Source organism: Porites lutea, chromosome 14 (genome assembly GCF_958299795.1).
Source record: "Porites lutea chromosome 14, jaPorLute2.1, whole genome shotgun sequence".
Taxonomy (NCBI): domain Eukaryota; kingdom Metazoa; phylum Cnidaria; class Anthozoa; order Scleractinia; family Poritidae; genus Porites; species Porites lutea.
In genome coordinates this window covers 7312588-7336472 of record NC_133214.1, presented here as the reverse complement: position 1 = coordinate 7336472, position 23885 = coordinate 7312588, and the positions used below count along the sequence as shown (strand labels likewise).

The 23885-nt window shown below is 39.4% G+C and overlaps 1 protein-coding gene across 1 annotated transcript in view; it reads right to left on the bottom strand.

Annotated features, from left to right (window-relative positions):
• Positions 1–8445: 8445 nt before the first annotated feature.
• Positions 8446–23885, bottom strand: part of LOC140924930 (uncharacterized) — a 16004-nt gene continuing 564 nt past the window's right edge. The window contains exons 2-5 of the mRNA XM_073374913.1: positions 22732–23885; positions 19871–19963; positions 15238–15806; positions 8446–12231 (exon numbers count right to left, since the gene is read on the bottom strand). The exon at positions 22732–23885 is cut by the window's right edge and continues 77 nt beyond it. Coding sequence (XP_073231014.1) covers positions 8446–12231; positions 15238–15806; positions 19871–19963; positions 22732–23885 — 5602 coding nt within the window. The remainder of the gene's footprint in view (positions 12232–15237; positions 15807–19870; positions 19964–22731) is intronic.

The window sequence follows — 23885 nt, the reverse complement described above, 5'->3', positions numbered from 1 at the left end:
ACAGCATTTGCAGCTGTCCTCAACATGTCATCGACTGGCCACGTGGACAAGTAGGACCAAAGCACTTGTTTATGTAGTCAAGAGGAGATTGCTTTGATTCAGTGATGATTCAGAGTAATTGTGGAGAATAGCTGGGCACAAAGAGTAGAAGCGATAGATTTGTTCTTTGTACAGATCAATCTAGAAATAAATTAACTTTCTTAAAGTGATGTGAAGCCGCCTGAGTGAGCTTGAGGTAAGCTGAACCCAATAAATTTTCGCATCTCCACATGATGTGACTGTGCAGTTATTTTGTCCTTTTCGAAATGTCATTATTCTGTGTATCTTTACTGTTCTCTGATTTGATTTGTTTTCTTTCTCGACTGTTTCATCGAACTAATTGCAACTCAAGACGAACAAATTGAAATTTGTGATTGTAATTTCACAACAGTTGTAAGACGGCAGCCACTTAGTTATCATATATAATACAAATGTAGCTCTCGCTAGTTTTGAGTGTTGCCCGGTACGCAAGATAATGCAAGTTTGACTGTAACTGTTGCCTTTACTTTTTCTAAGAATGAAAGTAGGTTTTGCGGAGTGTGCGGAGATATTTAGACTAATAATATATTTAACATCTAAGACTGCGAAGAGAGCTACCTCTGAAACCGAATTCTCCGAACATCCGTGAATTTTTTTCTGCATGGACAATTGTCCTTTTCTTTAAATGCCGGCCATTAGGAAAACCCTTCAACATGATTTATGAAATGGTTGTTATTTATGGTGCAAAATAAAAACGTGCGGCTTTTGCGCATTCGCCATGTGAGCTTGAATTACTGCTGTTTCCGATCACGGTTTTGACATTTCCTTTGTGTCAGAGCCGAAGTAGCTGTCTTTCACAAGGTCGCTGATTGATGTATTCCTGTGCCATTTTCATGTAGTTTTATACCACTTTAACTTTGCTTGAGTTTGGTGCATAGAAATCCTCTAAATTTTAGATATGTTATATTTTTCAACATATCAAAGCAGTAGACAAAAATTAATAAAAAGTTGTTTGAATGACTCTTTTGCTATCTTAATTCATTTCTAAAATTCAAACTTTGCACTTTTTGCCCTCTTGACCAATCAGAGTATTCAAATTTAATTTGATTTATTTAGAGAAATTAGCACCTAAGCCGCTATTGCACTGGCCTATTGTTCTTTTGCCTAGTTCGTACACGGACCCTTACTTAAACAGGGTGTGAATATTTGGTAATCCACAGTCTACAAGTGTAATTCCATTATTATTATTACCGGTATTTTAATCTAATCCCTTGATGCCAGTTTGAGGAAATGGATCAGGGTCATGAAATGAGTAAAGTTTTCTTATCTTAAACAGGGAAGTGAAGAGAATGGTTTTTTGTTTAAATAGGATGAAGGTTTGAAGGCCTTTTGGCAACAAACCCCTACCCAAACTTCCCTTCAGTGGTCCCCCTGTCCCCATCCCCGCCACCCCAGGGAATTTTAATACTATAAGACTAAACATTTCTTCTGCAGGAATAAAATCCTGATTGTGACAAAAATATCAAATAATTCAAAACAACTTACCAATAAGCTTGGTACATGGATCATTGACCTCTGAAACCCACACATCATGAAATTTGAACTGATTGGTAGCAGGAACCTTCATAATAAAATCAAGGGCAATGCATCAAGACAAAGAGCAGTTCACTTAGTTACATATAATTATTATAATTATTGCTTTTACAGAACCGGTTCTGCTGCACTACCTTGCTGATGGTACTGTTACTCACCAGTCAATAAACCTCCCCCCTCTCCCACACTCAGCCAAGATGTCCATGTACTATAGCAGGGCATTTGACTGGTAGGCTTTGCAAATGTGACTCCAGGATTTCAAAGAGGAAAAGTAATAAACCTTTTTCCATTTGTATTTGTAACACCTTCTTTAAGTTACTTCAATTCTATGATGGTTTGTAGCTTCATGCTTGTATCATGTACAGTGTACAGGACTTTGATATTCACATTGCCACATTTTAGGTAATTACTGTATTTCCTAGAATAAACTCACACTCTAATAACCGGCGTCCGCCAAAAAGGTGCCCACCTCATAGGCCATACATGTACATATAAAATATCAAACAAGCGCCCCTGGTGAATAAGCTCCCCCTCCCCCCAAGGCTGGGGATACTCTGGATTTCAAGTGACAGGGATGATCGAATGGGGGCAGAAATCAAAACCCAAGAAAATCCTTAGGGCTTCCAACAAAGCCTCCAAAAAATTCCTGGACTGAAAATTAACCCCCAAAAATCCCATGCCAAATTTCTAAGCCTTAAAATTTGCAGAAGGCTTTAAATGATATAACTCGAAAAACATGAACAATGGAAATTGAATGTTTGTGTTTGTTTATTCATCATACCATCTGAATCTTCAGATTGTTTTGAATGCCCAAAAAATGCCTTCTTAAATCAAGCTTTTGTGGCTTTAGTTTACAATTGATATTTTTTTCAGAACAGCTGTTTTACGGAAATTGTTCGACATTAGATTCTCATACAAACACAGTAATTTCTCACACGTTTGCCTACTTGTCAAGATGGCGTTGACAACCGTGACAAGGTCTATTGATGAGAGAAACAATATTTCATGATAATAATGAGATCAAAAATAAGCAAACCAATCCATGTACACATGTTAAGTGTGTAATGGGCCTGTGGTACACTTAATTACCAACCACTCCTTCAACAGATGAAAGGCAATAATGTTGGCTTACCGTTTTCATAATTTGTTTTTCTATTAAAAATTTAGCTAAAATAAAGCTACAATTCATTGAAAAGAAAACTTAATAAGCGACCTTCTCCCAATAAGTGCCCGTATCCTTTTAACCGAAATTTGTCACAAGAGCCCAGGTGCTTATAAGAGGAAAACAGTAATATTAATTTTTATTTTTCAAAGTTTTCATCTGCTCATTCCCTAATAATAATTATGAGAAACTCACAACCTGAGTCTGACGTCTGGCATCTGCCGTAAACGTGATTGTAAATCTCTTCAATGTCTGGCCACATCGAAGGGCCAAATCATAATGACCGTTTTAAATAAGGTATCAGAAAACTTAGAAGCCGTAAAACGCATGGCTGGTTCTGCTGTAAGTTACAATGCAAGACGCATTTCAATTCTTCAGAGTCACGCGATATGTCTCGTGTACTCGACTGCAGAAAGATCACTGATTGCACATGCCTTAGGGCCTAATAGAAAAGTTATAAGTTGCAGTTTTCTTTTCGACTGTAAAAACAACGGAGAGGCCTTGCGAATTTACAGGAAGAAAGTTAGATTATAAATTCAATAAGCTTACGCTTATTGCTTACCTAAACTTCAGAAATCTTGCAACGAAAATGCAGCCACGTGGAGGCCATCTTTTCTTCCATTTCGTCACAGTCAGGCATAAGGAAACACTTGGTGAGAGGATTAAATCAGCCCATGACTGCAAGACTGATGAAAACAGCTAGAAGTTTGAAAGTTCCTCACGAAATTGTACAGATTCTCTTCCCTGCAGCGCTTCCGCCTCGGCTCCCTTGGTAAGAAGCATGAAGGGATGACTTCATTGGTCAAAAGCTGTCACATGATGTGTCACGTGAAAAATTACCAGGGTGAAATAAAGGAAGAGCGGACAGAGGACTGGGATGCGGAGAAAATGGAACAATTTGTTTACATTCTAATGTGATACGTATAGGTGAAGAAGACACAACAAAACGCCAAAAAGTGACAAAAACAAGCAGCAGCCAAAAAAAAAAAAAAAACAAAAAAAAAAAAACAGAAAAACAAAGAAAACAAACAAAAGAAAGCAGCGGACCTTCATGCTGGGTGCCTCAGTAGAATCCAGGATAATACAGAGCCAGGAGCGTAAGAGCGCGGGCGAAAAAATGACGAGGAAAAAAAAGCGAGAGGAAATCTCCCCTCGTTTTCCCCGTGTACGCTTTTTAAAACACGCTCCGGTCACCACAATCTGAACTCCGCGCTCTCGTTCCTCGTCCCTCTTTGCCCGAAACCGCACGGAGACGCTTGGTACGGAGGCTAAGAAGACCGTCTAAGAACAGGCTAGCTCCGGGGTAATAGGCAGTCCTGATAGAACTAAAAAAAGGGCCAGAAAAAAGATATCATTAAAAGAAGGGTTACAAGGTCTTATAATGGACAATACAAACTTGCGGAGCTGTCAGGATTTGGCATCCGCGAATAATTCTTTATTCCACAATTACCTTTCTGCTTCAGTTTTACTAACATAAGCGAGGCTTTTTTAACTGTTTTTTTTCGGGCATGGGTGATTAGATGCTATGAATGGATTTGGAAGAAACGAATAAGCCAATGTCGTCTGCGCATCGAGTATCGGTAAATGGTAGAGGACCAAGGACAAAGCCTTGTGAGTACTGATGACAGAAAGCTAGAGGCGAGGTTTTAGACCTACTGACGCAAGAGAGGGTTTTTTATTGTTTTTTGTTTTTCGAACATGGGTGTAGTGAGGGTGATGAAAGAAATGAAGTTGTTGTGTTGTAAATGCCACTTTGAGTTTTTAAGCACAGTGGTTTATGATGAAGCAGGACACCCACCCGTCCCTTTTGATATTCTTTTTCACACCCACAATGACAGCTAGACCCCACAAACGGGACGAGGTTCTATCCTCCATTTGCACATCTCCCATAATACACCTTGTTTGCCCTCAAACATTTTGTATACACATTGTCTTCAATTTTTCTTAAGGTGACTATAATACCCAGGAGAAATTAAACAAAACTTCTGCAAAATTTTGGGGGACAAACAAGGTGTATTACAAGAGATGTGCAAATGGCGAATGCTGTTTTCGACAAGGGGAGTCTTTATTTACGCTTTTACTAAATAGACCGCATTCGTATTGTTAATAGGTGACTGCAACTAGCATGCAACAGAGCCTCATGTGCATGTGGTAATTATATGAATGAGCCTCGATTGTAAGCTAGTTCCAGTCAATTACCGCGACTAAGATTGGGCAGGTGTAAGATTCAAGCCCAACGCCTCAGCATCGCTGGCTCATGGCTGAGAGTCTGTAAGCTAAAGCAAAGGTATTTGTCCTCACCCAGCAGGATGTCATTCCTTGTCCCGGATTAATGATCCAACCGTGTTCGAACCAGAGTCTCCCGATTAACAGTCACGTGACCTACAAATGTGCTGTAAGAGTAGTGGTTTTCGTTCTATCCTCCCTTTCCCCGTTCACCTGTAAAAAATGACTGTGTGCTCTTAACAGGGCTTTCGTAAGTATTTGTTTGTGAATATTTTAAAGGCACTTCAGCGTGTTAACGAACATTAAATGAACAATGACCCCAAGAAGCCATATTGAGGAAAACCCAAGGTACATGTAGGCACTATAAAACTCACACCGTAAATACACCACTTCCCTATTCTATTTGATGGTCTGGAACTAGCACGAAATCGGGGCTCATACAGGAAATGAAGAGGAAAAGCTTCCCACCCCCTCCCCTGAGCCATGTTCCTCGACTACAAACTAGTTCCCGATCGTTCCCGAGAACACGAATATAATCTGGATTTGGCCTCGGCCAAACGTCGAACTTTTCATGAGACGTACAAAGTCTAATTTGGGTCGAGCTGAATTTAAAAGTGAGAATCGTATGTTGGGTCAAAAGTCGAACTTTGGACACATCGACAATATAACAAATATGCTTTGTTTTTATACTCATCATTTTTCCATCTCCGCCCGCAAATAGCAAGAGCTAGACAAGGCGGGCGGAGTGGAACTCATCAACTGAATTAGACCAAAAAACAGTCTACTAAATTTTCTCCCGAACGAGGCTAAATATACATTATTATAAGAAATTTTTAATTTATCAGTTAAATTCGTTGCATGTTTGTCCCAGAGACGATTTTCACATGTTCTATCCGTCTGCTTCAGATGAACGATCCATTCTCAGACGACTGAACTAAACTATATCCAGACGTCGAACTTGTCATGAACTTAACACCCTAAGTTTGTTTCGTCTCATGAATAGTTTGACGTTTGGCCTAGGTCTTAGAAAAATAAATTAATACTAGGCATTTTTACTTTACAAAACTTTATTTCCTTGAGTCTGAAATGTAATTATATCATTCTTAATAACCAAAACCTATTTGATGCTAAAGGTAGTTTGTAATGTTCTCACTTGCGTTTTTGTAATTAATGTTCACTGCATTCATAAATAATGATCCAGTCGATTTACACCAGAATCGCTCTTGGCTTTACGCCAGCTATACTAAATCATAGTGAAATACATTTAACATTTTTAAGATAAACTATATCATAATTTCCTGTCTGTATATTTACCAATGACATACAAACTCCCCTGAAATATAAGAATACCAAATCAATTGCTACCAATTGTTAACAACCGCTAAAACTACTACTAAATCAAGTTTTAATTACCTTGGTCACACTAGACCAGACGGCGTACAAGTCAAAATCATCAGTTACAATATTTATCAAATTCTTAATCTACTTAGAACTCACGTTGTAATGACCTTGGCCTCACTAGACCGAATGACGTAAAAGTCAAAATCATCAGTTAAAATATTTATCAAACTCTAAAACTACTAGTAACTCGTGTTGTATTAACCTTGGTCACACTGGACCAGATGGCGTACAAGTCACAATCATCAGTTACAATATTTATCAAACTCTAAAACTACTAGTAAACTCATGTTGTATTAACCTTGGTCACACTGGACCAGATGGTGAACAAGTCACTATCATCAGTTACAATATTTATCAAACTCTAAAACTACTAGTAAACTCATGTTGTATTAACCTTGGTCACACTGGACCAGATGGTGTACAAGTCACAATCATCAGTTACAATATTTATCAAACTCTAAAACTACTAGTAACTCATGTTGTATTAATCTTGGTCACACTGGACCAGATGGTGTACAAGTCACTATCATCAGTTACAATATTTATCAAACTCTAAAACTACTAGTAACTCATGTTGTATTAACCTTGGTCACACTGGACCAGATGGTGTACAAGTCACAATCATCAGTTACAATATTTATCAAACTCTAAAACTACTAGTAACTCATGTTCTATTAACCTTGGCCTCACTGGACCAGATGGTGTACAAGTCACAATCATCAGTTACAATATTTATCAAACTCTAAAACTACTAGTAAACTCACGTTTTATTAACCTTGGTCACACTGGACCAGATGGCGTACAAGTCACCACCACATTCTCTTTTCCGCTATCACGCAATCTGGGAGTGCACTTACGTGTTTTACTCACTCAATTCTTCTTTGGGTGAAATAATGCTCGTAGTCAACAAATTATATTCCAAGAGTTGCCTAACACTAAATTCCCTGAGACGAGTTGTATTGCTATGTAAAGAAATGGTGTGAAATGAACTTATAGTCAGTGTAATTACAGGAATCAAGAAAAGCTCTCAAACTCAGCTTCAACTTAAAGAAAAGGGTCTCATGTGTAAACACGCCGTTATCTCATTGAAATTATACTGAACCACAATTTTCACTTGACTACCAAAATAAGAGTATTCTACAACTAATTGCGTTCTGGACGTTAAGTTGTGGCTTGAAGTGAAAAGAACACTACAAACAAGAACGCTAGCTTTAAACTATTCAGTCCCTCGTAGTATAGTCTCACAATACCGTGTCAATGAAACTTTTCGTCACGATATCACTTAAAGAAAGTCAGGTCAAGGTAGATAATCTTTGATGTATATAGACCATTGGTCTTTTCAAAAAAAACTTTCTTCGTAACATCAAAACAGTGAGAATGTGTCCCCCAGTTACACTACCAGTTAAAGAAACCAAACTGATGTAGAGTAAAGTTTCTTGCCTAAGAAGACAAAACAGTAACAACTGATCCTTTCATGCACCAGGGAGTGACGAAACAACGTGGTTACGTCGCACAAAATTATATGGTTCGTATTTAAGGACAAATTAAAGAGAAAAATAGCCCTTTAAAAACCAGTTGAGATGGTGGAAAGTGCGCTCGTCTCCGGTGTAATATGATTTATTACTCACAGCTGACGTAGAACAAAGAAAACAAAACATCCTTAACAACGAACCTAACCCTGACAATAGTCCATAAAATAAAGAAAACGAATAAATTGTATTACACCGGAGATGCCCCAGATAGTGCTATATGGGACAACTCTCAGTGCATTTGATAAAGCAGTTGGTTTCCCTAACAGTTATCCACTAAATATTTTTTTTCCGGTAGATAGCACTATGCATTTTTAGACTGACTTGCGATGGGACACAAAGTTTCAGTTTGTCTAGGAATGCAGAGAGACAAAAACGGCAGCGTTCGAATTCGATTTGAACAAAGGTGCTTTTCTTTTTAAGTCACACTTTTATATTGTCCTTATTTTATACTCAAACAAAAGTCTATTATCTATGCCAAGCCTCGTCAATGTCATGACGCTTTTGAAACCTATTTTACTCTCCATAGAAAGTTACAGAGAGTTCAAATGTGGATAATGATCGGTATTTTAACTGAAGTTTGCTTAAGTCATATATACGACTTTCGCTTGTAGAGCAACGGTTGTTGACTTGCAATCTCACTGTTCTCAGGGAGGAGCAATTCATCATTAAATAGTCACAAAAACTTGGTAACCAGTCTTCACTAACTTCACTGCGGATGTTGACTGTCAGATTGAGATCAGTTAATGATGTGTTTTCCGGAAAATCGTAATCCGGTTTCAGTCCATAAATCCAGCCTTCACGCTGCTTTCCTTCACTGTACTCATTTACTGTTAGGGTGAGAGTGTTTAACGACTTGTTATGCGCTAAAATACGTTTCAAAGAGCCTACCCATTCTTCACAGCTCAAGTATTCGTAATCACTGACTGTAACAGTGAGGGATGTTATTGACTCATTTTCTAAAAGTCCATCAATTAAAGGACCTCTCCAAGCACAACTAGTACAGGTAATGTTGTTTATCGTCATGGCTAGTTCCTTTAATGATGTGTTTCTTTCCAATCCATTAGCGAGGCCTTCCCTCCAAGAGCGACCCACTTTAATATTTAACGCGTCATCGCCGAAAGGGTCATATTCATTTTTATAGTTGTTGCTTGTAAGGCAGAGTTTTGTCAGTGAAGTGCATTCTTTTAAAGATTTATTCAAAAAGAGATTCCAGAAGTAATCTAAACTACTACCGTTGATTACAACGGAAAGTGTAGACAAGGACTTCACTGCCATCAAATCTTCTACGAAATCGTTCACCTCGCCTCGATCGTCAATTGCGAGACTGAGTGCAGCTAATGAAGCCATTTTAGCCAAGCTATTAACCAGCGTGCATTGCCAGCCGTTTGCCATGTTACCGTAGTTGCTGATTGTGAGACTTAAAACTGTTAATGAAGAACTTCGCAGCAAACTATCCCCGAGGTCTTTTCCCATTTCTGAATTCATTGTATAGTTGCTCACTGTAAGATCTAGCGCAGTTACTGATGTGTTTTCTGTTAAAGCATCAGTTAGAAGGTATGGCCAGTCACTACTTGTTTCACCGTCGTTAATGATTCTAAGATTAATCTTCTCCTTTTCGGTATTCTTAACTTCAGAGAACACTGGTGTCAGTGATGAAGGATTGCCAATAGAAACATCAAAAGCATTACACGCTTCCTTAGGAACAACAAAGACGTCATGCACTTTCACCTCAACAGTTGCGTTGTTTCGTGATAGTTCCTGAAGTAAAGGTCTCGTCCTTGGGGCCAACTCTCCCCAAATATCGATTGTCAGGGAGGATAGTGTATCTTGTTGCCTAAAATATCTTTCAATAATATTAGCAACACCATCACTTAATTTTCCATGCACTTTCAAAGTCAGGCCTGTCAGGGGGACACGCACCAAGACCTCAAATAAAGCTTTTGCCCCATCACATTCCAGCTCACCCCAAAGGACTATGGTTAAGTGTTGATTTGATTCTAATCCTTTCCCGACCACAGCAGAACAAAAGTGAGCCATTTTTTGACACGTGACACTACTGCCAGGATCTGGATGAAAAGCGCAGTTAACTGACCCCTTCTTTACCATGCGAAGATTTTCCACAACAAACTGCCAGTTTTCAGGAATCTCTCCATGGACAGTCAACACTAAATCATTTAAAGAACGATTTTCTAGAAGACTGCTTTGTAGGATATTCACACAAGAGAGACTAAGGTTACCGTTAACGCTAAGATCTAATGACCTGACTGCAGTTTGTCGTGCAATTCCTCTGCTAATAGCAGTAGCTTCCCATTCTTGTATATCCCCAAAGGTATTAAAGGAAAATGAAGTCAGAGCTTTATTTGATAAGAGCTCTCCTAAGCCATGGACCGCAGTATCACTCAATGACCCACGAACTTGGAGCTTTAAAGACCTCAAAGGAGTGTCCGCAGATAAAGCAGGTTCAATAGCACTGGCCCAATTCTCACCCCACACTCTGTCAAGTTGAAAGGTTACTTTTCTCAAGGCTTTACGTGCAGCTAACAATTCACCGATGACAACTGCTGTATCACAAGGGATACTGCCACAAATTTGTAGAGTGAAGTCTGATAAAGTCGTGTTCCCAAATAAGCCGATGCGCAGGACGTTAGCTAGGTTTGATGTAACTACAGGAACAAAAATGCAAAGAGTCTGTATCTGCGTGCAGGATTGTATGTACTCTGTAACAGAATCGCAGTCAACGAAAGATCTCTTGAACTCTGAGCTTTTCTGAACGGTAAGTTTAACTGGCTGCGGTAAATTACGAAAGCTTCCGAATGCCTTTAAAACTTGAAATATATTGTCCTTTGAATACTCCACATGTAGGTCAATATAAACTTGCTGTGGGAATGGTATATAGGAACAAAGAGTAATTGCCATTTGTTCAGCGTGTCGACTTTCACTAAAGCTTTCCACAAAGAACTGTAACGCCTGCTGGCTGCACTTGTTCCAGTTCCAATCTTCCTTCTCCTTTAACTTCTCCCCAATCTGAGCGAACAACACGGTTGCTTTCCCGCTCAGCATACCAGAAACAAAAAGGAAAACCTGTTGATATTTTTCGACCAAATCATCAAATGTCGTGTACTCAAAAACACTCCCACCTCTCTGTAGCTTGTGCGTTATAAAAGCAGCTGCCAAATATTCTTGGAAGGTCTTGTGAAGAAACCAGTACTCGTATTGTGACCTCAGTATCCTCTTCAGTCTTTCTTCCTTGTAAAGAAGGCCTATTTTGCGAGCTACCAGGTTTTTATTTCTGACTTCACGTTCTGCCAATTCTTCTTCGCCAAAAGATTGACGATCGTTCAGCAAGCACGTCCAAGCCAACTCTCCAAGGGCAAGAATATCTTCTTCAAAACGTTTCTTTAAAGTGTTATCTTCTGGAACCAGCAGGCTGTGTTTTGCACAATATCGTCTCAAAAGGCATTGGACGATGACTTCATAAAGCTCAGTCCGCGAAGTTGGCAGTTTTCCGTCATAATCCTCATAAATAACACACAGAAGAAGTAAATTTAGCGGATTATTTCGGAGGGCGTTCAATAAGGTGTTTTCTTTCACTTCCTTCGCGAGCCTCTCTCCTTTCGAACTATGCTTTGGACCGACATTTTGAAAATGCTTTTTGATATAACAATAAGCATCATCTTCTGTAAATCCCTTGATCTCCAAAAGAAGGTCAAATTCAAAGTTCTTTCGTACATCAATTCCTTTTTCCTGTCGCGATGTAACTAAGACATAACAAAGTGGCAAAATTCGTCTGCGAAGTAGTTTATCGACGAAATGTTGCGATCTCTCGGGAAGTTCATTCAAACCATCCAGAATGATTAAGATTCTCTCTTGGTTATGAACATCCTTAATTAATTCAGAGAACTTCGTCCAGGTCTCCTCTTTGATATCCTCAGGCAAGAGCTGTTCTTTGATGGCTTCCATTATATCTTTATCTATGTCTCGACATTTAAGGAGCAGCACGAATTCCAGTTTGGGAAAGCAAGGGTTAGCTGGTACAGTTTCACGAGCCCAGTCATAGGCAAGTTTAAGACAAAACGTGGTTTTACCGATTCCTGGACTTCCCTCCACTAGCGTCATAACATCCTCACCTTTTTCAAGATCCTTAAAGATGTCGTACATGTCCACTTCGTCATTTTTTCCCGCGTGGGGGTTTTCGAAGGGTAAGGGCATTTCTGGATTTTCCTCTAATTGCGTCATAACATTCTCACTTTCGTCAAGAGCCTGGAAGATTTCGTCCAAGTCTAACTCGTCCAGTTCTACCTGGAAGTCTGTTTTTCTTCTTGAAACAATTTTAAGTCTCGTGTAGACATTTTCAAGGGGTAACTGAATGGTGTTAAACCAAGAAAGTGGCATCAACTTAGATCGTCTCTTGTATTCAGCTTTGAGCAATTTCACAACAACTGAGTTTTCTGTACCTGTCAGCAACATGAAAGATATATAGAGGATACTACATGGCCGTGCGGAGATACAAAATTTCTCTTCTCGTGTTGAAAAATATTTTACTCGTTCGCTGCGCTCACTCGTGAAATATTTTTTCAACAAGAGAAGAGAAATTTTGTATCTCCAAGCGGCCATGTAATGTTCTATTTCAGTATTATATAAACACCAATAAACTACCAAACCATTTCACTTTAATAGTTTTTCGGTGTGAAAGGCGCGATTTATTATGTAGCCATAGCAAAGGCGATATTTTCACATGTGAAGATATCAAGTTTTCGCGCAACAGCTCACATGGTACTTCATTGGTGTTTATATAATAAAAATGCATTTGTAATGTTTTCTGAGATAACTATGACAATTATTTTTGGTTTTCATCACTTGACCTGTCCTTTTTTACTTAAATGTGAGACACGAATTACAGACTAAGGCGGGGAGGGGATGTTAACTTTGTCTAACTCTCAAATTGTTTAACAAAAACAAGAGGCTGACACCGGCTTTTAGGCAAGTGGGCTCTGATTTGCAAGATAATACACGACTGTCGCTTTCATAACTTCAGAAAAAAGATTGGTCAATTAACCAAGTGTTAGTTTAGAAAAGAGGTTGGTTTCTTAAGAAACTGTGGCTCTACCTCAGTGGTAAAGTGAGACATAATAGAGACCTTTAGATTCTGAGACAAGAATGACTACGAGTACGAGAATTACCCAACACCGAGTATTGCTCACGCGTGAAACAGCGTCATTTTGGCGGGAAAACGTGGTGCCGTCGTCATTCTACTACGAGTTTTAGCAAGAATGTCGTAGTGGCGGGAACAAGTTAACAAATGTAAGAATTTTTATCATTCTGCTATCGGGAGGGGGCTAAACCTCCTTCAGTATAAATAACCGTACTAACTTTTTTGGTGAAAAAAAGTAAAATGAAGCTTTCCGTGGTGTCTTTTTTTTTAGAACTCGCGCAAAAACTTTAAGTGAAATCTCGTTCTCTTACTCGTTCTCGTCAACGTTGCATTGTAAAAGGATTGACGAGGTGACGTTTTGAACGCTAACTCTTTGTCAGCGGATCTATATTAAGGCTGATGCTCGAAATGAAAGATTTTGAATCTTTGACAATGTAAAAACGAACCACCACATTTCTATTTTGTAAGCTATACAGCTTATGAAACCGCATTTTAAAAACACAAGACCAACGACAGAAAACCATACTAGAATCAAGGAAGTTTACATATATGAAATACTAACCCATACTCTAAATAAACCAAAAACAACCGTTACCTTCATCTCGCCGCGTTAGTCTCGGTTGTTTTGGTGTTGGGACAGCACTCGAAGATAACGGCCTTTTGCCTTTTGTTGAAGACCTGGATCTCTTCGCTGAATCTGCAATTAAATCAACTAACATTACTTAAGCGTTTGCCCAAATAACTGCGCCTAAGACATTTTAAAAATTAACACGCCTTTTATAATGAGAAGTATTCTTAACGCTGTATACACCGAAAAAAAAATGAATAAAAAAAGTAAATCGTTCATTTAAATCACAACTAGCAGCCATAAGCTGAACTACTTGTGTTATATACATGTTGATAAAAATTTAACCGTTTAAAAATTCCCAACCATATCATAAGAAAAAAAAACCATCATACAATGATAAAATTACATCATATCTAGTATAAAAGTTCTATTTACAATTGTTGCTTATCTGCATAGTGCATTATAAAAGAATTTCGAAACCTCTTTGTTTTTACACGTGGGATTGAAAACATACGCCTATTCCTAAAGTTATATCTCTCATTAGTATATACACACTCAGTGATCTTGGTGATGAAAGCAATCTGATTGGTTTAATATCTCGGACTATTCAACAATATTCACCTCCTAGCGAGTGGATAATGTGTGAGCTCTGTTTTTTCCATTTTCTTAGAGAAAGATCTTTTAAAAGTCGACAAAATCCTAGGGTTGACTTTTTTTCAGGCAAGAAAAGACTTCGAAGGATTCAAAACGGCGTTTTTCCATTTACTGTTTTTAAGTTTTGTGGTCGATGGATAGTTTACAACTCCCGTTTATTCGCCTAGAAGAGGCCGTTTCGTGAACTCAGCGTTTCCTAACACGAAAAATTTGGCCCAAAAACGAAGTTTATTTATGATAAACAAATTTGAAAGCAAATGTTTGCAGAAATTCTACGTTTCAAGTAAATAGGAAAAAGAATGCTACATGAAGACGACGTCTTACCTCGAGGAACCGAACCGCCATTTTTGTCGGCACTTTATGCGAAGAACGACACAACAAACCTTTTCGGCTATAATCTTGGCGAGTCAACAGAAAACATCAAAGCTCTTCTTTTCTTCTCAGGTAAGGAAACAATTCAAACTTTTAGCGGTTCCATTTAAGTCATTACGCTGTTGTTTGCGAAGTGATAAGCTTTTGAATTGCCATGTTTGAAAATTCTACACAGATCTATTTTTAAACTGTCGCGTGTCTAGCTGACCTGATCTGTCAATCAAATCGTACTTTTTAATGGTTTCCTCTCTGATTTTGTTGAGATCACTTCGTGTGTATATACTAAAACAATTATTCTTTTCAATCTCGGTGAATAGTGGCTTTAGGAATATTTACCTCGCCACTTCGTGGCTCGGTAAATATTTTGCCACTATTCACCTCGATTTCAAAGAATAATTGTTAAATATATTTTTTTAATTTAATGAGATCCTTTTTGAAAACCATATTTTATATGAAAAAGTCATCTCAATTAAGATTATAATTTATTTATTTAATTTTTGACACGTTGATATCTGTCTCGTAAAAAGTCCGCCACCCAGTTGACAACGGTGGGTTTTACTCCTAGACTATAGAGCTTGGCGATCGGGAAGTTGTGATCAACAAGATCAAAGGCTTTCTTGTAGTCCAGGAGTGTTGCTCTAACATGAGCGCCAGTCCCGTCAGTGGTTTCGAACCAGTGCTGTAGCATGGAGATGAGTACGAACGTAGTGCAGGAATCTGGTATAAAACCAAACTGGTTTGGGTCCATACACTCGAGCATCAAGGGTTTGAGTTCTCGGTCGATAACAAACCCCTCCGGGACTTTGGACTGTGTAGATGTTGGGGATATGGGTCTCAAGTCCTTGTTAAAGTCTTCAATAGAGGCACCCTTGGGAACAGGTGGAACATCCTCTAGCTTCCTTATACGTGGGACTTTAGATTCTCGAAATGGTTGATTTAACACCTCGGTTAAAGCTGGAGCTAGTATATCAGAGAACGTTTTCAGCACCCAGTTTGGCAGGTCGTCAGGCCCCCCTGCTCTAGACGTCCTGATCTTGTTTAGGCGAGCTGCAACAGAGTCAACTGTCACTGAGATAGGCTCGTCGTCCTCGCATAAGACCAGGGCGTCATCGGATAGCGGATTGCACTCTTGCATAACACTGACAAAAGCCTCATTGATTTTATCAGCGAGGTCTCGGTCAGTGCAGTCCGTGTGGATTCTTCAAATGGACCTTATGTCTTTCCGCGCACTACCACCATTTCCACAGAGCTGTTTAACTTCACGCCACCAATCGCGAGGGTGCGTGTCCTTTAAATCACGCACCTTGTTACTTCGGCGGAGCGCGAAGTAAAGGATTCGCGACGCTCAGGAATGTATCAAAGTTGCAATTTTTTGACAAGATTGGGCAAGCAAAGTCTGTAGGTTTTCGGCTCTATTCGGCTATTTGACGAAGAGAGAGCCGAATTAGTTCGAGATATCTCGAGATCACTTCGATTTCTTTGATTTATTCTTTAACTTTTTCGAGGTAGAAAGAATTATTATTTTGGTTTTCCCGGGGTTTGAACCGACTCACCTGTGTGACCCGTCAGATCAGAGGAGACACCAAGTTTAGGGATTAGCCGATTGCGCTACTGCGACCCAAGGTAGTTTCGGATATGAAAAAATAGTTATGAAATGATGCACTAGTTTCGGGACAAGATTGGGCGTGCAAGTTCGTGACTTTTCGGCTTGTTTCAACTATTTCACGAAATGAGATCGGACTACTTCGTGATATCTTGAGATCACTTCGAGTTAACAGGGGTCTTTTTTGCATGAGCATGCGCGACCGCTGACTTGTCAAAGAGCACGCGACTAGTGACAGCGACCGTGCTGAATAGTCATAGGAACCAAATTGTTCACTTTGAAAGCTTGCTTGAGATTGAAATGGTAGCAGGAACTTAGGAAAGACCTTCGTTGTACAAAATAAGTAAAGATCTGTTGATTTAAAGTGGAGACTGATGCGCTGAACGAGGTGAAAGAGCAAGTTTCTCAAGGATGTCTGACACGAACATGGCTGCCTTTTGTTGTTTGGCGCTCGACTCGTGTCTTGATTCCCCTATAAGAACCGCAAAGTTTGGCATAGAATGCATTGCTGATGCGTAGCTATTGAGCAAAATGTTCTTTATTTCGTGTTTGTCTATAAATCGGATGTAAATCAGTTTCTCGATGCCGTAGAGGATTCCTGTCAATAATTTGTTAATAGCTGATTTAGCCATATTTCGGGAGTGGATTAATAACGATCAGCGGGCGACTACCACGCCGTTTTCAGTTGGAATAGAAAGTTTTTGCCTTAAGTATTTTAGCGATACAAAGTTTGTTTACAGGAAAATTGTAGAACTTCTTGTTTTTGCGTGGACTAACATTGTAACGCATCTTTTACAGGAATTTGCTTTTAGCCAGAACTTAAATGTTCTAATGATTTTTAACTTTTGGTCGGCATTACATGTTTACTGTACTTCTTGGGAAACCTAACCGTTTGTTTCATCAAAATCGGTCACAAGATTGGACTTTAATTTCGGTCCTATTGAATGCAGTTTTGACTGTGTCTCATTGATATTCATTTTTTTTATTGTTCGACACATACAGAGTGACTACCACCAACATCTCACCAGGTGACTAATCAACGTCTCGTGTGCTCTTAATTTTGTAGCTTTAAAGTGTTGGGAAAATTGTAGAACATATATTAATTTACTGCTGAACTGAACATCGGCTTTCGCGCACTTAGAACCCACTCGCTGAAATTTGCTATGTTTTTTTTTTTTAATATTTCTCTTCCCTTCCCATTTCAAAACAAAGAAAATTGAAAGTGTTTACTTGCATCAACAAACGTTTCTGCACTTTGTTTAGACTTTGATGAGGTCAGCGCAATTCTCCAGGCACTACATATACGCGCGCTGTTGTCCAGGTCAGGTGGGGAGATGAAATTTGATAGTAGCTCGTGTATGTTAAAGCCGGTCTCCTTCGCTTTTGTTAAGACCATGTTAGAGATTTTTTTGCAAACTACACATTTTGTTAAATCACGAGCACATTCGCCAAGACCAACGAGCAAAATAATCGCTATGATAGCTTTGAGACGCGCCATTTTGATGAAGGCAAACCCTGTGGTGAGCCTCCATGTACATCGCATGTTCAGCGGTCGCGCATGCTCATACAAAAAAGACCCCTGTTCTTCGAGTTTAGACTTTAATTACTCGAGGAATAAATAGAGGATATTTCGTGGCCGAGCAGAGACACGAAATTTCTCTTCGATTGTTGAAAAACATTTCACGAGTGAGCCCTCCTTTCGAACTGTTTTATGATGAATTTAAAGTTACAAAATGCTGCACAAAGACATTTTGTCTTTGTTGAGTGTTACGTATTGCTTTCATGCGTTGCGTGACTTTGTCGAACGTTCTCCACGTTTTTGGATTAGCCATGAAAAATTAATTAGGGCATGTCTACATTTCAGCATGAGTCAGCAGATTTGCATCAGTTACTGAAATCATAAAATATGTCGAAAAGCTACTTCGCCTGTTTAGTATTTTCTAGAACGTTATGTCAAACGGTATACAAGTTCCAAGCGAGTTCTTTTGACGAACTAAGTTTTTCCCACGAGCTGGACTGCTGTGTTTAGTCAAGTGTGACGAAGGTCGATTTTCAGGTTCTGTGTTTACACGTTCGCGGAAGCCGTAAGATATCTGAAGTTCAAGTGAGAGTTTGTTATTATTGGTAGAGGCTGTTTAGTTTTACTCAAAGTTCAAGTCAAGTTTGTGTTGGTGGATGCTGTGTTTTAAAGCTCTGTGAAGGCTATGTTCCTTTGGTGTTAAACTTCCTTGTGTTAATCCGACATATCTTTAATCAGTACATGAGACTGCTATGCTGTTTTTGAAGCCTGATGTGACTAAGAAAATTAGAGAATTGTTTTTTAGAAGGATTTGTATGGAGTCATCAGAGCATAACTGGGCTAATATCACGGAGACAATTTGTCCTGAAATGCTAGTTTCTGGCAAGTAGGCCCCTTGGATGTTGCTCTTTTCAGAATATCCTGACAAATCCCATAATTTCACACCTTGCTCTTACCATATTTGATTTCTTACTATTCCTCCGCATTTACAATTAATTAGTTCCACAACCACGACGCCGAAGTGTACGCTAGCCCCGTAGCGTCTTGTTGTTATAATAGATCGCCCGACACCTTTTCCTTTAGCGGTTCACTTTGTTCCTAAGCAGCTTGAATAGGAACCGTATCACCGGACGAGAAAGCTTGCTGTCTTTTCTGGATAAGCCGTTTCAGATCAGCATTTAGCCAGGGCCTGTCTGTTTGGTGAACTTTAACTGATCTCACAGGCATGATTGCGTCAAGACCATAATTAACGATCTGCGTAACTGCAGCCAGCTTATCATCGCATGACTCATTTTCACTCACTGCAGCGTCCCATTGGAACTCCAGCTGATAACGACCAAGACTAGCCACGCGACTAGGTCTTTTGTCGCGCGTTTGGATGATCTTACTCTGGGCTTCGGATTTCTGACGAATTTGTTGGGGAGGACCGTGATAGATAAGTGGTCAGAGAGACCAAAGGGGTCATAGAGACAATTAATCCTAACAAAAAAAATTCGTTGGAGGGCAGATGGCCCGCAGCAATATCACAACATTTCCAAGGCCCCCAAATTGCGTTGATTTTAGAGATTTCGAGGTTTCATGAACCGCGTAAATGCACATAAGTATATCCATGTTTAATAAGCCATGAAACATTCGAATTTCAGCACACACGAATACCAAACTTTATGCACATCACTAAAAAGAGAAATACTTTCTTCTGTCACATACAAACAGTACATCATGGAGCACTGATTAAGTTGTAAAAGGTGTATGTTGCATATGTAGATGCAACTGAATTTCAAACAGACAAAGCTCGCCTGTGACAGAGTTAAGGAATTTTTCACCTTTCTAATAAACCTGAAACGAATTTGAATTTTCAACAACTGAAGAAGAAACAGTGTAAAAGAATTTTGACTCTTTTTTAGACAAGTTACGGCTTGTTCAGTGCTTTGAGCATTCATAGTTATTGTAATATTCCGGATAAAATACACGACCAGCTCTTGTTAGACTGCAGTACATTTCCTACTTGAAAACAAAACCAATTAGCTCTTCTAATTAATGAATATATTGTTAATATCTCTTCAAGAATACCTTTATGAAGACGTTTCACAGAAGAAGAGGGTTTTTCATCTTCGCAGATCGCAGAGGCTTTCTCGGATAACTGCTGCTCATCTGCGTTAGGAACTAAAAAAAAATTAGTAACGCCATTCTCTACCAAAGTCACAGGGCCAGTTAGTTGAACGGAGGTTAGTCAGTATTAAAATAAAGAGTTCAAAGCCACTTCGATAGCCAACTTTCCGTATTCGATCAATGAAAATCAAGCATGATGATATCAAAAGTAGACTATTTGGCCAACCTTGTCGCATATACACTGTAACAAGCACCACGGGTGCGTTCCTTTGGGATGACACGGATCAGGATCAACGATCTAAGATAACTCGGACCAGGGAAGATCAAGTGAACCGATGAATCCTTTTCTAGAGTGGATTCGTCGGTCCTTTGATGCATTATCATACGAGTGATCTCGGATTACGGATCACTGATCCTGATCCGGATCATCCCAATGAAACTCACCCTTAGTGTCTTCGACTGCGGTCTTAAGGTTGATTTCCACTGACGCGTTTTTGGCTAAGCACGTAAATTTTAATCACGTTTATAAAATAGAGGCAAGATAAAAAGTGCTGAGCTTAAACGAGAAGTTGAGCGAGGTTCAACTTTTACGCTTACGATCGACCTTTCATGCATTGCTTCAGTTTCGTTAACGCGCGTAAATTTTACGCACGTACGCACGTAAAAAGTACGCGACACCGGAAATCAACCCTAAGTCAGAAGACTTTGTTAAGATAAACGGAATCACTGTCGGTTTTCTGAAAATGAACTGCTGACGCAACAACAAACAAGGAAATTTCTTGGAACGGCTCCAATTTTACGACAAACCATTGTCATCTTTCTGTTGCATTAAAATGTGAAAAAGTTAAACTTTGTAATAGAAAAGAAAACTGTAGATGTACAAACGAAGCATTCTTATTTAAAAAAAAAAAAAACAGTCCTTACATGTGTGGCAAATTGACAATGAAGTTTACTGATCCCGTTTTTAAGCAGTTTTTTTTTTGGGATTGTTGCAACAACCACAAAGATGAAAGCAGTAACAAATAATCAAAAATAGATTCATGGTCCTTCATCGCGGATTCACTCATCAAATTCGTCGCGGTATTTCCAATTCTCTCTTAATTTGTCAAATGTACCAATGGTGAGTTGAATTGTTAGGGACCACATGCAGGTTCAAAAAGGAAAGAAAAACTCGTTGTTGTGCGTTTTCAGGCGACAGAGACGATCTTACAGATGGACGATCGTAATGGCCTGGGCCGAGCAGTTCGAAAGACGATTGGTGCAAACCAGAGTTTGTTACTATGACGACTCATATGCTATGTTTGCAGTTTAACGATAATCCTTAGAATAACTCTGGAGTCTGTGTAGCTGGCACGGTTAATCTCGCGTGACTACTCCTTCATTCCATGAATGCTTTTTTCCTGTTTGGGCTGCAAAGCCGCAAGCACAATAAGGACGCCAAACACTAACTTAATCTGATCCAATCAGCTACACAGGCTAACAACACGACCTTAAATAGAACTGAAGTATTGTTATAGGCTGGTTTAAATATAATCATATCGCCCCCCAAAAAAGAGGCGATGAGATGAAGACACTTAGATATAATTATACTCACATCGCCCACCTAAAAATCTGAGGCGATGAGATGAGGGTAATGCGAATGATTGTATGGAAACAAGGCTTTCAAAACCACCACGATAACAAAAGCAAAAGGTTTTTTTTTCAATTTGCTCTCGTGCTCATGCAGCAAATTCTTGGTACATCTCTTTGCAGTTTCGGCTTTCCTAATTCCAAATTTTACGGGCACTTACACCACAGAGCTCTCAAGACAAGTCTTTTAAGAGTGACGGCCAGGACAAATCGAGCAAAAGTCTTGATTTCGAGGCAAGAGTTGAAAAATCGATTTCTTTCATTTTTTTTGTCCATAATTAGCTTTTACACTGTAGGTAGATAAGAAACGTGATGTACATTGTTCCCGCCAAAGGCCTTTTATTTCCGATAAAAATTTGAATATCGGTTTTCGAGGATGGAGTCTCAAAATGGCCTAATTTTTAACCTGAAATTTGCTAACATCAACTTTCCTCGCGTTCGCAAACAACGCCGCATGCAAAAATTTGGACACCTCCCATGGAGATGTAAAGCTCCAGCCGATTGCTAGAAAGAACACAAAGAAAGATTTGATTAGTATGTATCGAGGCGCTCTTAGTTACTGCTGTTCACATGAAAATGAAACTTCAGAGACAAAACCCTTGAATAATGAGAGGCTTTTACTTGTTAAAACGAAACTTCAGATAAAAAATTGGCGAATTGTGGCTCTTAATTTACTGCCTTACAATATATCAATAATCTTGTGACCAAAAGGTCCCGAGAATCAAATTTTAAAAAAAATCTACTGAGCGGTTTAAAAATTATTCGCTAATTAGTTAAAGTACACCAAAATGTTTACAAAACAGAATTTACTGCTAACAAGAGCCGGGGGCCACATTCATAGTAGCCGGGGGAAATCCCCGACCCCGCCTCTTATGACAGCCCATCACTGTTAATAAACGTAGAGCTTTTTGGTGGAACTTAAGTTTGTGAGCAGCAAAAGTAATTGTCATTGTTTCAGAACTCAAGCCCATCTCTTTTGCAACTTTATTACCTATTTCTGTCAAAACAGATATGCAACTGTCCGTGACTCTTTAAAAAGTTCTCCGTCTAAACGGGAGGTGCGTCAAAAAATGTTTTCAAACTTTAATGAGTGCCATGTGGCATCTTTTTTATGAGCAAATGCGGTGTATCACACCTTTTTCCCAAGTCGAATAAAACAGAATAAGCAATAGACTGTGACTAATTTAACTAACCTTCTAAAGTGATGATTTTCATTCTTTCTATAAATTTATCACACTGTTCCTCCCAGCTGTACTTTTCTGCATACGCTCTACGTACAACTTTAGACTCCCCGAGACGCATCTCCCTGTCTTTGTGACGAACAGCTTTGATTACATTGGCCCATTCTTTAGGATCTTCTGACTCTATCACACAGCTCGAACCAAAAGGAACTTTCTTCAAAGCCTCTCCAAAACCAGAGTTCCCACTGACCAGCACAGGCAGACCAGCAGATAAAGCCTCAAGGGCAGCTAGACCAAATCCCTCAGTTCGGGATGGCATTACGGCAAGATCTACTTCACAAAACAACTGTGCTAGCTGCTCTCTGCTTTCATTAAAACGACGCACCCTGAGTTGACTGCGATCAATGCCATACTTAAGTAACAAGTCTGCTACTTTCTCTTCTTCTCCGCTTGTTGCCCCAACAAACACAAGTTTGCAGGTCGTGTCTTTCAACTCAGCAATGGCTTGGGCAGCGATATCATATCCCTTCAGCTGAAAATCTTCACTGTCGCCACGTCCAAACACCAACACACTGAATGAACTCCTTTCTTGAGAGGCTTGCTTTACATCAGCAAACTCAGAGAAAATGCCCGGGGTAAGATTGAGAACATCTTGATCTTTTCCACAGGGACGAAGATAACCTGAGAAAGCTTCAGCCAGCTTGGGTCCAACTGCTACCACTTGATCAGCCAATTTACAGAGTTCAATCTCCACTTGGTGTTTCTTCTCACCTTTGGAAATGTGCTCTTCATATCCTTTGTACATTCCAAGCTCTTCAGGAGCTGTATGAACGACCTGAATCCACTTACAATGATGATGGTGTTTTATAATCTGCACTTGACGACCAAGAACGGCCCCATGTCCTACCACACAATCCACAACATGGTCTTTTGGCAGACAAGACAGCCAGAGGTCTGGTTCTAAACCTGGCCTTTTTTCTGCTTCAATGAGAGTAACACTGCGACTTGCAGCAACTCGTTTATCCTCTTCACAGCACTGAGGAAGATATATGCTGACCTCCACGCTGGGATGTTTTGCCAACTGAATGGCCAGCTCTCGATTGATGGTTGACAAGCCTCCTTTTCTTGATCTCCATTCACTGCTTAACAGAGTTACTCTTAACTTC